This window comes from Clupea harengus, chromosome 10, assembly GCF_900700415.2.
Source record: "Clupea harengus chromosome 10, Ch_v2.0.2, whole genome shotgun sequence".
Classification (NCBI taxonomy): Eukaryota; Metazoa; Chordata; class Actinopteri; order Clupeiformes; family Clupeidae; genus Clupea; species Clupea harengus.
Window position 1 is genome coordinate 14,203,799 of NC_045161.1, and position 15,853 is coordinate 14,219,651.

Below are 15,853 nucleotides of genomic sequence, written 5' to 3' on the forward strand. Positions count from 1 at the left end.
TAATTGTTTTTCTCAGCCTTGAGGATACCTTACACCTTACACAGAGAACACCGGCCAGTTCACTCAATTTCATGGCAGGACAGTCTCATAGTGCTTGATGATTAAAAAGGAATTAATTTAAGGCTTATGTATGTTGCACTTTTTATATTGTTTTGAGCCGCATCATATTGGCGTTTTTTTTTTTTTACCCCACCCATCAGGAACTAATAAAAAGGTTTAGATTTTACATGACCAATTGCACATTTTTAGAAGATTATCTAACTGTAATGAAGAATATGCAAACTCTTATTCTTTAGCCTTCTTGTTGCTTTGCTTTGCTTTGTGAGAAGAAAGTGGAAGTCAAGAGATTATGGCGTAGCTAAAAAAATCAGCTTCCTGTTGAGAAAGGGCCACCAGCTCCTCCGCAGTTACCGCCTCACTGATGTCACTTGAAGTGTTCCTCGTCTAGGAGCAAGATCGGGTGAGGATTTAAGGTTGAAAAGCCACAGGAAGGTGCCACAACAGATAAGAAGCAACAGAGAAAAGAGACGTAAGGGATTTTTTGTGAATTTTAAAGTATTTATTGGTTTGTCTATGAGGCTGATGAAAGAAAGGCCTTTTGAATGACAAGGCGTCCTGTGTCACTCTTCAACAGGACGTATGGTGGCTGAGCCGAGCGCCAGTAGCTCTTGGTCATCATGGCACGTCTCTCTGGACTAAAGGCCCTCTTGGCCCTTGCCACCCTCATTGGCTCGACTCAACGTAAGTGCCCAATTTCATGTGAAAAGCCTTGAATATTTAGTTCCAAGTTTGTTGGAGTCATGTAACATTTTTCTCGCTTGAATTTGGTTAATTCTTTCATTGTGGTGTCGGGGTAAACTCGAAAAGAGTTCAAAAGTCTTCAGGTTCAGGTTCAGTGAGAGATGTCCGATGTTGATTATGTGAAGGGTTCTCTTTTTTACACTGATGTGTTTGTTAATGCTGTTGCATTGGTGTGAACGTCACGGCTTGTTTCATCACACTGTTTCATCAAGAAATGAGAACTAACATGATAATGTCTGTCAGAGATATTTTAAGTTCCCCAAATCTCTCACGACAAAAGAACAAGTACATCTCAATCTTTGGATCATTTGTATTCATCCAAGCATCTTTGAGGCAAATTTGACCCTTGGTGGAAACAACACATATGTGCTTAAGCAAGACTATGAATAGAGAGAAAATATGCAGAAATAAGACCTATGGGAGCCGTAGAGAATAATAAAAGGCTGTGAACATTATATTTTCTCAACCTCCACTTCATTGGCTCTGTTAGCTTTCATGTGTCACACAGACGCTGTGTCGAACCTGAGGCGATGTGCTTAGATTGATACCTCCAGACATGACGGAGAGAAGTGCAAAACTCTGTATCTCACATTCTCCATGGCGCAGGGCTGAAAATGTTCCCCGTGCAGGTGTTTTGTTACCTGAAGGATGCTCTGCAGAAAGATTACAGGGCCATCTGGGTGTGTCCCCTCCAGCTTTGCTTTCACTTCAGCGAAAAAGCACTGATAGCATGTCACTCATGATAGCAGTGCCAGAGTTTAAGTCTTTCTTTCTTTCTTGTCATTCTACTACCTCATTTTTTTCATTCAACAGTGCTGTAGCTTTTCCTCTCAGCTCAGTAGTGTGTTTATGTCTCAGTCTGTCTCACCCTTTATGAGGTTAATACATGTCTACAAAGTCTATGAGATATGTTTGTGATCACTTCTGAGATCACTGAGGAACCCTAGGCTACTTCATTAGTTAGACAACTAAAGTGTGCTGTTTAAAAGTATTTTTTTGGTTTAGGGCAGAGGACTGTATAGGCGCTTGAAGTTTTTTTTCTCTCCCCCAACCCCCTCTATTTTATGCTGTGCAAATGTGTGGTTGTGAGTGCTGCAGATGCTGAGCATTTACCACTTCCTTGTTCCATTTTGAGATGTCTTCTCTTCCTGACAGCTACAGCTAGCTAAAATGGTGCTTCAAAAAGAGGACTTCAGAGAGTGTAGACTGCAAGGTTCAGATAGAAAAAAAACATGATTCTAAGAGCTCAAAAGACTTCCCATTACTTTATCACTGTGCCTTAAAACACATTCATACTCTCACACAATCTGTGCCATGTATACCATGTGGAGTGCATTTAGCTGAATCTAAATATAATAGATGCCCCCTATGTGTATATTGTTGGAGAAGAAGAGTCAGAGAGGCCTCCACTACCTTCTGAAGATTATGGGCCAGTGAGTTCAGTGTCATCCACTGTGTGTCTTTGGCCTGTTTTATCGACTGCTCTTTAGTCTTGCCACGTGTTCTGCTATTCCCCTCTGACCTTTTCGCTGCAGGCCAGAATAGGGGAAAGCAAGCCCTAAAAGCGAACAACCAGGACAAAATGTGCAGGAGAAGAAGCATCTGCATTCACAAAATGCCCCCAAAATGCCCTAATGAAAGCCCAATGACACATTTAGTGATTGGTTGATTGTTTAAACAGAGGCTTCAGGATGGAAAACTGATGTTTATAGCATATTTGGTTATCCTTAAAGTGGATTAAAGTCTGTTAACAAACCAGGTTAAAGCCTCAGTTTAATCAACAAATACACATCAAGAGAGCTTTAAGTTGTAATTTACCCTTTGATGATTGACAACAATTCAAAGAAATCCCTTTCAATATCAATGTAAGAGTATTTGGTGTACACTCAATCTCTCTCTATTGCAGATTATAGTACAAATAATATTAATCTTAATGCTAACAAATTTAATTTACTCAATTCCTCACACTTTTGTCACCATGCTTTTTGCAGGGATTGAGGGAGAAGGAATGTGTTTTGTGATGTACCGAATTAAATTAAACACAGAGAAAAATTGATGGAAAGTTGGAGGATGGGGTGAGAGAGTGTTTGATAACTGCATCAGTCATCCTCTGTGTACTGTTTTGTATCAGGGGGGCACATTTTACGCCATGACATCTTTTAACCATATCACATCAGCACACGGTATAGATGGAATCAGATAGACAACCTTATCTATTTCATCACCCACAGGAGATAAAGGCGATCACATGTAATTGTTGTTTTGCTGTTGTCATTGATTTGTTAAAAGTCTAGAAACATTTGTGTGTGTATCAACTTTCACAAATGAGTATCATATACATGCAACTAAATAAGGAAAAAACAACTCACTGTCCATGTATCTATCTGTAACACTCAACCACTGTTGACCACTAAAAACTAAAGAATTAGATGGAAGTGACATAACTGTCATTATACAGTATATATGAAAATGGACATTTGCTAAGATTACACCATACATGGCCTGTTGTATGACATCTTACTTTGAGGGTCAACTTTAAATCTTACGATAAACCGAATGCCTATTCTAAATGCCTAATGTATGTCATGGTCCTTTCATATCACTTATGTCATGTTTGACACTGAATCATTTTCTGAGAAGACTATGGGGTTAAGTACACATGCATGTACACTGCATGAGAAACAGAAAAGACAAACCCAAAACGCCTCAAAAAAGCAGAAGCATGTAGGGAGAACAGAGAGAGGGAGAGAGAGAGAGAGGCGGAGAATGAGAGAGAAAGAGAGAGAGAGGCAGAGGTGGAGAGAGATGGAGAGTGAGAGAGTGGAACAGGAAGTTGCGGTGGAGGCGTTCAAAAAACACTGTTCTCCTACATACAGAGTTGCCATAGCACCCAGGTTATGCCACTGGCTTCTGGAAACCGCTGTTAGCAACACCTCTTCCTCTTCAGCAGCACCTCGAGCTCATCCACCCAGCCTAACCTAAGCCTACAACACACATTTACATGAGGCTGAGAGCTCACACAGAAACCCCCTGGCTCTTTAGTTCTGCTTTACTGTAGAGCACACCCACAGGCAGATGTGTTGTGTAGTGTGCTGATGACCACCAACGCTAATGTGTTAATGTTGTGCTGTTGATATCATATGATGAGGATGGTGTATTTTCCTAACTGTTTGAATGGTTCTCTACGGAAGATTTGAATCTCGTTATTTCAAGCTATGTCTCAAAATAACTAAATAAATCTTGCAATAAAAAAATTGTTATTCAGTTATTGAAACTGAGTCATTATCTCATTACCTTAAGCACTGTATTAGCCACTAGATGGCAGTGTTCCGACCTGCACTTTGTTAAAGTGTGCATTGTGTTGGAGTAAACCTGCTGTCAAGTCACATCATTACAAGCTGTGAAATAGTTAGTGATCGTGAAGTGTGCAATAGACGTAATTCTGGGAATTTTGCATATGCACTCCTAGCTAACCTTTTATTAATTGTAAATGTATGTACTATGACATGACAGTTACAGGTTATCATAAGTAGCCTATAGCCCATAGCCAACTAAAAATTGTGTACTTATTTGTACTCTGCTAATACATAGCCTAAATTGCTAATGACCATAATTGTTAAAAATTACAATTAGAGCCAACCTGTTCAAAAGAGAATGGCACTGACAGATGTGACAGATCATTTATTCTAGAAGCACACGAGAGACTGACGGCTTCTTGAACCCTCATTACAAGCCAGGCGTGCATTTCTAGATTAACGACGGAGGTCCCTGCTGGACAGAAGCACGGTGGTGCGAAGCATCATTGATGAAAATACAGACCAACTCACTGCCGTTCTAGAGAGCATACTGCATCATACTTTCAACATAGAGTGTTTCTCAACGTCAAGGATGGTTCCTTGTTAGGGCGGGTCTTTCTGAGTTCTTTCAAGTCAAGCCGTGCATTTATGTGCAAATATGCACCCCATGCTTTACAAATACAAAAACTCTCAAACACACACAATGTGCAATGAGATATATCTTGACATTATGATTTAGAAATTATCTAACAAAAACTGAGTTATTATCTCAAAATAACAAGATAATAAGTCGATATTTCAAGATAGAATCTCATCATGTTAAGAATCATGTTAATATTGATATCTGCCACTGGAGGGCAGTTTTCCTACCAATTGGAACCAGTTATTATCTCAAAATATTGAAATATTATCTAGAAATAATTTGAGATCTTAAAATAACAAGATACTAAGAATCTCAAGATAATATCGGAATATTTCAGTATCATGTTATTTTGAGATATTATCATCAAATGATGACAATATCTTGAAATAATGACATACTATACTGAAATAATGACTCAATATCTTGATTCATTTACTAGTAGCATGTGCCATTGAGATACAGAGACATTCTGCAAATGATTTCTCTTTATACTATGGTCTTTACTGTGGTCTCATTTAAGAGTGATTTCATGAACTGACTTTGTCACAATATACTTATTGAACTTTATTTTCCCTCCAAATAAGTTGCCATATCAGTTCTAAATCTGTCTCTCTGTTCCTCCCTTTCTGATTTTAGATGCAGTCGCACAAGGTAAGATCCATCTTTCAAATGTAATCCTTGTACTTGGTTTTCATTACATATAAGTTCTCATTTTCACCAAAATCACCACCAGAATGACTTCTACTGTCTGACACTCATCAAAGGCTCTTTTCAATGAAATCTTTAAAATTCTCTCCTTTTCTTTCTAATCTCTCATATGCAGATGCTTCAACCGCAGCTGCGCCCACAGCAGGTAATAGCATCCTCTTTTGTTATTCTCTTAATAGTTAACAACAACGACTAGAAACCAGACTCTTTGAACTCATTCACCAGGCTATTTTGACTGTTAACATATTCTTACATTCTAAACTAGCCTTGGATACAGTTCAGTGCCAACTTATAGTAATTTTAACACTCCAATATCAGTCATGAATGAACAGATGAAAACAAAAACAAAACACCAAGGCCTTGCTTGCTGCTACAATTCTCAGTGTTCATCCTGATCGAGTTTCCCAGTGCCATAACCTCCTCCTCGTTCCCTCTCTCTCTGCACACACACTCATCTCCCATGCACAACTAGCCCATCAGCTTCCATTCCTCCAGCAATAGGAGTGTCAGAAAATATCGATAAACTTGAGTATCGCATTATTATATGAATTGACTCTCAATATCGATTTTGTTTTTACTGATATAGGCAGATGTTCATTTCTTTGCTCAGATTGCACAAAACGTAGTGCTATGATGTTGGATGCTACAGGGACTGTGATGAATAGAATTGCAGATCCCACTGCTCTGATTACATAAAAAAGTATTTTTAAATTACTCAGATTTTATGTATATGGTGGTGTGTTATATATTGTAAAAATCTCAAAATATTGTTTTGCTTACATTATTGCAACGTATCACAATATTGAATCATGACCCCTGTATCATGATGCTTATCGCATCGCCAAATTCTTGCCAATACACAGCCCTAATCAGCAACACACCACCACAAAGTATTGATGGCCCCACATTTGCTATTTAGCTAACCATACCATTTCTGCACGCACCCATATCAATCCTCCAAACACAGCTGCTGTAAGAAGTTCAGCAGCTGCCTCACCTACAAACACCTCCATCACCACCTCATCACCAGGTATTTACAACTCCATGCCTACTTCCCATCTTTTCAACTGCGTGTCTGCAAGTACTTACCTCCAGTCATGTCCTGTGCTTCTGTGAGTTGTGAGTTAGTAGGGGAAAAATCTGATCAGTACATCAGGCTTGATAGCCATCCAATTGATAGCCATCCACTCATTTATGGTTTATCATTTCCTTGCCAGTAGACATCAGTGGCTTTCTTCCACACCCCCCCGCACATCAACAATGTTATGATGGCACCACATTTGCCATTTACCTCTAGAGGGGCTCCTGTTTTTAAGGACTCCTGACAACAGCTAGTGGAACAAGCCTGTAAGATCCACACTGAGGAGATGGCCTCATGTCACCCTCACTCTCTCCAGTCCCCTAAAACCAAGCAATGAGGTCAGGATGTGACCTCTAGTTTTGGAATTCTATATCTACTCATCGTCAGAAATATAATTCACATTGGAGAGAAAAAGAGGCACCCTCTTTACAGCCCAGTCCTCTCACACTAAGACGCATGTGAGGCCACATCACATGAAAATGCTGTCGCTCCTATTTCCTAAATGTTATGTTCATCCATTATCGCATGGGTACATTTGTGGTTTAGTAGTTTTTTGTTTGTCAAGCTACATTATATGACTAAAGCTTGATTTATACTTATTGGAAAGTGTCGCTCAGCATATGGTCGACAACAAAAAAGAGAGTGTTGCTCATGTTGCTGCATTTATGCTTCAGCGAACAGTCTCCTCCGCTCAACGGTCGAGTGACACTCGACGTACTGACGTAGGCGGACAACGCCAACGGTAGCTTTCCATTCTTCTGCAGTTACATTGTTGTCTTTTGTGGCAGATTCAACGGGAGAAATCATTTGGGCATCTTTAAAATAGGGCAGGGAGGCATTATACAGGTGGGGATATATTTCCTCACTAGCTCCGCTAATCTTTCCTCTATCCCCTCCATTTAAAAAACAGCTGTTGAGCGCCGAAAATCAAAACAAGGAAGTCAACGGTGCGTGCCGTCTATCTAGCCAATCACAATTGTTAGACACTATGTGACATAGTCAGCGGCAGTAGAAATTTCTCTTGGTAGCACACACTTCCAGGCGACAGTTAAAAGTGTCGACCAAGACACCAGTTCTGTCTACAACGGTTTCAAATTTTTTTGCCAGACTAAGCATAAATTGGGCCTAAGTCATAGTAAGGCTGTTTTCATTCTGCATGCTTTCTCTCTAAAAACAAACTAACCATACCATTCCTGCACACACCCATACCACTCCTCCAAACACAGCTGCTGAAGGAAGTTCAGCAGCTGCCTCACTTCCACGCACCCAAACCAATCCCCCAAACACATCTGCTGTAGGAGGGACAGCAGATGCCTCATCTCCACTCACCCCCATCACCACCTCATCACCAGGTATTTATAACGCCATGCCCACTTCCCATTTTTTCAACTGCGTGTCTGCACCTCCAGGCATGTCCTGTGCTTCTGTGAGTTGTGAGTTAGAAGGGGAATAAATCTGATCAGTACAGTACATCAGGCTTGATAGCCATCTTATGGTCTTGGGTATGAGCCTCTTGTCATCTGCCATGACTTATCCAGATTCAGTTTGAAACAATCAAACAACTCTGTCATTTCAATGCCAAAGACAGTCTGCCTTCACCAGATATAGGTACACCATTTTTGCTTTGTGATATCCCTAAAAAACACCAGTCCAGAAGCATTTTGAGCATCAAGCCTTCCTGAATTTATATTAACTTCTATAAAATAAAGTTGATGATCCAGATACCTTACCCTCCTTTATTTAAACCTACACATGAATCCAGAAACCGTCATTAAACGTACGGTAGCCTCTAAAACTTGATTCTAAACTGAATTCATGGAAATGGTACTAATCATATGCACCGAGGAGGGAATATGCTTTGGTGGAATAGACCTCCTTCCGGGTGACAACATCATACCTTTCCCAGACTCACTCACTTATGGTTATCATTTCCTTGCCAGTAGACATCAGTGGCTTTCCTCCACACAACCCCGCACATCAACAACGTAATGATGGCACCACATTTGCCATTTACCTCTAGAGGGGCACCTGTTTTTAAGGACTCCTGACAACAGCTATTGGAACAAGCCTGTAAGATCCACACTGAGGAGATGGCCTCATGTCACCCACTCTCTCCAGTCCCCTAAAACCAAGCAATGAGGTCAGGATGTGACCTCTAGTTTTTGGAATTCTATATCTACCCATCGTCAGCAATATAATTCAGTTTGGAGAGGAAAAGAGGCACCCTCTTTACAGTCCAGTCCTCACACACTAGGACGCATGTGAGGCCACTCTACATGAAAATGCTGTCGCTCCTATTTCCTAAATGTTATGTTCATCCATTATCGCATGGGTACATTTGTGGTTTAGTAGTTATTTGTTTGTCAAGCTATATTACATGACTAAGTCATAGTAAGGCTGTTTTCATTCTGCATGCTTTCCCTCCAAAAACTAGCTAGCAATACCATTCCTGCACACACCCATATCACTCCTCCAAACACAGCTGCTGTAAGAGGGACAGCAGCTGCCTTACTTCCACGCACCTCTATCACCGCCTCATCACCAGGTATTTACAACGCCATGCCCACTTCCCATTTTTTCAACTGCGTGTCTGCAAGTACATACACCCCCAGGCATGTCCTGTTCTTCTGTGAGTTGTGAGTAAGTAGTGGAAAGATCTGATCAGTACATCGGGCTTGATAGCCATCCAATGGTCTTGGGTATGAGCCTCTTGAGTTGATGAACATCATGACATCATGACTTATCCAGATTCAGTTTGAAACAATCAGACAACTCTTTCATTTCAATGCCAAAGACACTGCCTTCACAAGACATAGGTACACCATTTTTGCTTTGTGATCTCCCTAAAAACCACCAGTCCAGAAGCATTTTGAGCATCAAGCCTTCCTGTATTTATAATATCTTCTATAAGATAAAGTTGATGATCCAGATACCTTACCCTCCTTTATTTAAACCTACACATGAATCCAGAAACCGTCATTAAACGTACGGTAGCCTCTAAAACTTGATTCTAAACTGAATTCATGGAAATGGTACAAATCATATGCACCAAGGAGGGAATATGCTTTGGTGGAATAGACCCTCTTTCCGGGTGACAATCCCATACCTTTCCCAGACTCACTCATTTATGGTTATCATTTCCTTGCCAGTATACATCAGCAGCTCTCCCCCACTCACCCACGCACGTCAACAAAACACATCAACTTCAGACACCCCTTCAGAAGGTAAAAGCTGATTACTCTTGTCAGTTACTCAGTTCCATGAGTGGTTAACATTTCATTTCATTCACCTGTTTGATCAAACTTTTCATGCAGTAGTTACTCAATCTATCTATCTATCTATCTATCTATCTATCTATCTATCTATCTGTCTATCGATCTATCTATCTGTCTATCTGTCTATCTGTCTATCTATCTATCTACCTCTCTCTCTGTGTATATATATATATATATAATTTTATATATGGAGTTTCTGTCACAGTGTTGTAGTGAAACTCTCATTCATTATGCCATTCAGTTCATATAATTCATATAGTGTTGAATAATTTAAGTAGGTGTAGCTGTTGTGTGCAGTTTATTTGAACGACATAATTCAATTATTGTAACTTTACATACCATGTACTTATACTGTAACTAATTTTGCACTTAACTTTGCCTTCATGCATTCCAGATCTTCCTGCCTCCAACGCCAGTAACGCCAGTCCCACCATTGATGCAAATGGTACAGTCACATCACAGTAGTCTTATCTCTGTATCAAAATATCAAACCCCATTTAGTTATTTTGAGAAATGTTTTCTTATTTTTACAGTCAATGTTTTTGCAGTCAATGTTTTTACAGTCAATGTTTCAAATAACACTTTTTTTTAATTAAATATTCAGGCAGTAAAACGCATTCAATTCACTTATGTAAAATAGAAGATCAGTTTGTCTGTCAAACAGCCTCTCAGACCTTTTAAAGAGCATTCACCTTTGGTTTACAGACACTCTGACCCCCACGCAACCTGCCTCCACTCAAACCCCAACAATCCAAGCAACAGTCACAGGTTGGCTCTCACTTAGGGGAGGCTTGCTTGTTTGTTGTTCACTGTAATAAACACTCATCATTTGTCATATAATTTTAAACTAATGACTCCATTTTGCCCTGTTTTCTGCTTTTCAGATAACCTGACAGAGTGTCCTGACAGTAAGTGTTAGTGTTACTAAAAATGAAATTCCAAAGACCAATCATGTCTATTGACAAAGGTGTGTGAAATGAAACAAAATGCATTGTGTTTCTTTATTCTGCAGGAGAATTTAGCATTCCGAAGAATTTTAATTTTACTGTGACGATCACAATCAGTGAAAAGGACCTCCATGGTACCACCAGTGGCCCTATCGCTCCCACCAACATTACCAATGCAACTACCCCCAGTATACCCCCAGCAATTGTTCATCATTACATGGTTGTTTTCAACAATAACGATTCTGACCCACTCAATAGTAACTTTAGCGGTAGCTCATTTACCATCACCAATCTCCAACCATGCACCCACTACAGTTTTAATGTCTTCCCCATTCCCCATAACAACACCACTCGTTGTAGACTCAAGGGTCCCACAACATTCGTCACCAGAAATATAAGTAAGTTCATTCATAATGTCATGGTACTTAATAATAATTGTTGTCCCATTGCACCATAATGTCAAAGGACATAGTCCTTCGATGTAGAATCTGACATTTTTTATGGATATATCTGTATTCTCAGTGTGCTCCATACTAATTACTATTCATTCATTAGCTGAGGGAGATGTCACACCGATATGGAATGACTCAGCAGAGGAAATGTGTTATAAGACAACATGGGAACCGGTAGAAAAACTGTGTTTTAAGGAGAATGGGACCTGTGTGGTGAGATCATTTGACCCAGCTCCCCACTGTGGTTTCATCATACAACAGCATGTACCCATCGGTATGGAATTTCTAATGTTTTATAATAATTGTGTAAGAAAACACACATCTAACTCACGGAAACACAGTCATAGTATATCATCAACAGCAAATAAACTCCACATTGCAGAAACAAGATGTGTTTGCACATATGAAAGCAGAGATGATGGAATTACAATATAGTGTCTGTAAATGGTACTGTCAGTGTTTATATTTCACCTCCACCATCAGGGTTTACATCTCAAAGGCCTCCATTCATTTTTCTTATGGGTTATAGGTGAACTCATGCTTTTTTTTAACAATGCTTTTTACTGGTAGACAACACTAGTGAAATCTCTACAAAGGAGTTTTAGTAGCCTGATGTTGCCTTCCCATACATTTCACTGGGTTGTGGCTTAAAGATTCTGCCCCAGGACTCCACACTCCTCTCAGTGGAAGGCCCTCAGATTGTACATTTACATTTAGTCATTTAGCAGACGCCTTTATCCAAAGCAACTTACATATGTGCGACTTACAATGTATACACATTTTACATTGATGGCACACTGCACATCAGGAGCAATTAGGGGTTCAGTGTCTTGCTCAAGGACACTTCGACAGGGAATCGAACTAGCAACCTTCTGATTACTAAACGACTTCTCTACCACTGTACCACTGTAGCCCATCAAAACCTGAACTGAGGTCTAGGCTTGCAGCATCAAACCGAATCATAGCATGATATCATATTTAGTTTAGTTTAGTTCTGTTGTGACCTGTTCTGAAAGACAGAGAAAAGTGTGATGCTTAAATACTGGTAACATTGCAAGAGGCATCAGTTAGACAACCAAAAACAAAGAGGAGCTTTAAGTCATTCAGAAGAAATTCAAAGTTGTGGACAGAAGAGTAAAACATCATTACTTTGAAATGTGAGAACAAAGTGTGTGGTACAAAGTCTGACTATTCTGTGTTATAGAAGTGTTAGAATGTGTGTCAAAGCTGTTTATCGTTATGCATGTACCTCCTTGTGCAAGGGGCTTAAATGGCATAATACACTTCTTGTTGGCATAACCCAATCTAATATTTACAGAATATAAAAAATTATAATGTGTGCAAAGAATTACAAACTGGTTTTAAAAGTTCAAAATATTATTTTGCAGTTGATAGCATTAAACTGAAATATATAAACAAGACATACCCTATCGAGATTGAATGGGAAAACAAACCCAGCGAATGCCAAAATAAGAATTTGACTTTCAACTGTAGAGGTAAGAAAGGTATAATTTTGGTTCAAACATTAAGACATTTATCTATCATGTTATAAATGTGGTTTATGGTAAATGTGAATTGTAATAAAAACATTTGTCTTTGAAGGACCAGATGGTATATCTTATACAGACGGAAAGTTAAAACCATTTGAAGTTTATAACTGCATCGCAACCTACAGCAACTCCAATTTTACTCTTCAAGCCCAAGAAACTGTTTCTACTGAATGTGGTAAGATACTATTTCTGCTATTTTTGAATTATCCAGTCTAGATTATGTAGGTTCAGTCATGGAAATCCTGAAAAAAGTCTTGGGATTAGATTGTCATATGTAGGTCTAATATATATATATATATATATTTATATATATATATTTAGAGAGAGAGAGATAGATATAGAGAGAGAGAAAGAGAGAGAGAGAGATAGAGAGATAGATACAAATTATGTTATATACTCCATGTTCCATGGATAATGTTACATTGTGTGAACTTCTTAAGCGATAGTTTCCACTTGAATTGATGGCCTAACTAGCCTATTCAGAATGGATGGAAGGAAGGAAAAGGTTGTTGTTTTACTAATTCAATAGTTAGGCCCAACCTGTGGAGCAAACTATGCAATATTGTGTACTTGTAGGTCATGAAAGGTCATGGATATTTAATTAGAGGTCCTTGAAAAGTCGTGGAAAGTTTTGATGTACACATAATAATGACCAGTGGAGAAATTCACACATGCAAGGAGATACAAATGTTCTCATGCATTTCTGTCTGTCAACACACAGTACCATCTAATACAATTCACATATAAACCCATAGCAGTGTTGCCATTAATAGTTTTGAAATACAAACCTTGATCTGGATGGTGAAATTAAGACTACTTATGGAATATATGTGTGATTATGTCTGTCAATGTTGTTTCCTTTATAGATGTAAAGGTTGAAATACCACACATCATAGCCACAAGCACATCCCTCACTCTCCAAAGAAATAGTACATTTGGAGGTTGCACTGGTGTAAATTTCACCTTTGAGACCACATGTGGTGAATTTAAGGATGACAGTAAGTGATTAAATATCGTTATTCCTTAACTTTCAAATACAAAGATTTACTGAAAGGGCCCCTTGGTTGATACAATTAACTATCCTCAGCACTATTCTAGATCAGTGTAGTTTGTTTGAAATTAATTTGAATCTGAAAATGTGAAATGATAGAATAATAATTGTATTCCATTCAGTATCTGCAGTAAATTAACAATGATGATGATTTCTGTCTGTTTTGTTTTTCAGAGAGCAACAACCAGAATGACACCATTAAGTTCAGTGGTTTAAAACCTTACACCCCCTATACGTGCAAAGTTACCATGAAATATAATGATGAAATTCTAAAATCAGTTACTGAAAAAAACAGGACTTCCGCTGACCGTAAGTTATTCTTGAATATTTGTTTAAACTTGCATTCCACCATTGCTATAACAGTGTACTGGAAAAGTATGAAAAACTAATCTCCTGGATTTCTTTGGTGTGGTGTCTTAGTTCTAAGTAAATGTGAAGCAGGTAATAAAATATCATTGGGATTTTCACCCTTGAGGATTTAGGGGTGAAATTGAAGCATCCTAGAATAAACCTGAAAAGTGCCTCAGAGAACTTGAAGTGATTATGCTTCCCACATTAAAAGAAGTGAACAAGTTGGACTGATTTATTTTTTATTTTTTAGCTTTCATAATCCTGACTTGTTGTTGCACACTAAGCATGCAGACAACCTGGAAAGCAACACCTCCCCCCTTAAATAAAAAAACTTTGCATGTTACATCGTTCATCTGCAGCCAGAACTAGGGACATAACTCACCTCTACAGCACGTAGGGTGTTTAGTGATAGTGCCACTAAGAACTGTTTTAAGAGTTGTTCGTATATATATTTTGTAAATGGAGAATTTGTATTCAATTAAACAAACAGCCCTCCTTTCGTGAATAATATTAATCATGATGTATTGATCAGCAGACATGAACAAAATATCTATTTTTTCTTTTGTCAAAATGCCAAGTTCATTGAGGTACCTTGAGGTAAAATGACTGTATTCCAGAGAAATATTAGCTTATTGACAAAGGGGGCAAATAGAGGGTACCATGGCTACTTTAATAACCTTTATTTTTAGTTTTTGGGCCACATTATAGGGCAGTCTGTTTAAAGAACGTGTCACCCCCTCGACTGTAAACGTTTGCTTTATTCCTGCTGTGTGTGATCATTCAGTCATATGCAACGTTACTCTGTTACTGTTTCTGTTACTGCCCCTACTTCATATTTGTATTCATGCACCGATCAGTTATTCAGCTTTACTTGCCCTTTGACTGGCATTACGTTTAGTGTGATGAATTCAGAAGTGTTAAACAAGTAACTCTGTTATTGTTGTGGATGTTCTCTGAGTCAACATGGCAACCTATGTACACCTGTATAGCCTGAAAGAAAAGTGGAAAGAGTTAATATGACAGTGACTGGTCGGTCCAGAAGACTGGCTGGGTATTAACTTGTGTTTATGGAATACAAAAATTAATAGTGTTTTTTTGACAGACCCTGCTCCACCAACAATCATCCATATAAGGAATCGGCCCTCAAATAACGCTTTACATGTAACATGTAAAAATGGAACATGGAATGGTGGGAAAGGAAAGTTTCATGCAACAATATACTATACTGGGAGTATAGTGAGAAATGAACCTCAAATTGAGGACAAATGTGATTTTAAGTTTGAAGACCTCAGCTACTCAACACAATACACAATAGAGGTACATTTGGCAATGTACACACAATGTACACACACACACACACACACATATATATAAAAAACCATATGACAATTTGCCATACACACAGACATTTAACTATTCTCGTGTCCTGCACGGAATCCTCATACAATCCTCTCTGTACAGGTTAAAGCTGTGAATGCAGATCATAAGTCATCAAATCCAATAAAGGAATCGATGTATACATCATGTGAGTATAATTTCACATTGCTGGTATTAAAATAAAAATGTGCAAACTAGTAGAAAACCTCTTTTAATTTGAATTATTTTAATCACCCAACAAAATGCAAAACATGGAATTCCTTTGCAGATAATGACAAAGCTGTCATTGGAATCTTGGCTTTCTTCATCATTCTGACCACC

General features: G+C 38.7%; 1 protein-coding gene across 4 annotated transcripts in view; it reads left to right on the forward strand.

Annotated features, from left to right (window-relative positions):
* The first annotated feature begins 372 nt into the window (after positions 1 to 372).
* Positions 373 to 15,853, forward strand: part of ptprc (protein tyrosine phosphatase receptor type C) — a 24,069-nt gene continuing 8,588 nt past the window's right edge. The window contains exons 1-16 of one of the 4 annotated variants that reach the window (XM_042708860.1): positions 373 to 529; positions 635 to 741; positions 5,377 to 5,391; positions 5,564 to 5,593; positions 10,199 to 10,249; positions 10,510 to 10,572; positions 10,689 to 10,712; positions 10,817 to 11,149; positions 11,307 to 11,477; positions 12,592 to 12,699; positions 12,806 to 12,928; positions 13,620 to 13,751; positions 13,979 to 14,113; positions 15,258 to 15,472; positions 15,617 to 15,680; positions 15,801 to 15,853. The exon at positions 15,801 to 15,853 is cut by the window's right edge and continues 56 nt beyond it. In XM_042708860.1, coding sequence (XP_042564794.1) covers positions 678 to 741; positions 5,377 to 5,391; positions 5,564 to 5,593; positions 10,199 to 10,249; positions 10,510 to 10,572; positions 10,689 to 10,712; positions 10,817 to 11,149; positions 11,307 to 11,477; positions 12,592 to 12,699; positions 12,806 to 12,928; positions 13,620 to 13,751; positions 13,979 to 14,113; positions 15,258 to 15,472; positions 15,617 to 15,680; positions 15,801 to 15,853 — 1,581 coding nt within the window. In that variant the 5' untranslated portion in view covers positions 373 to 529; positions 635 to 677. Of the gene's footprint in view, positions 530 to 634; positions 742 to 5,376; positions 5,392 to 5,563; positions 5,594 to 6,356; positions 6,479 to 10,198; positions 10,250 to 10,509; positions 10,573 to 10,688; positions 10,713 to 10,816; positions 11,150 to 11,306; positions 11,478 to 12,591; positions 12,700 to 12,805; positions 12,929 to 13,619; positions 13,752 to 13,978; positions 14,114 to 15,257; positions 15,473 to 15,616; positions 15,681 to 15,800 lie in introns of those variants that run through there. The other 3 variants (XM_042708861.1, XM_042708862.1, XM_042708863.1) reach the window with 3 other exon arrangements.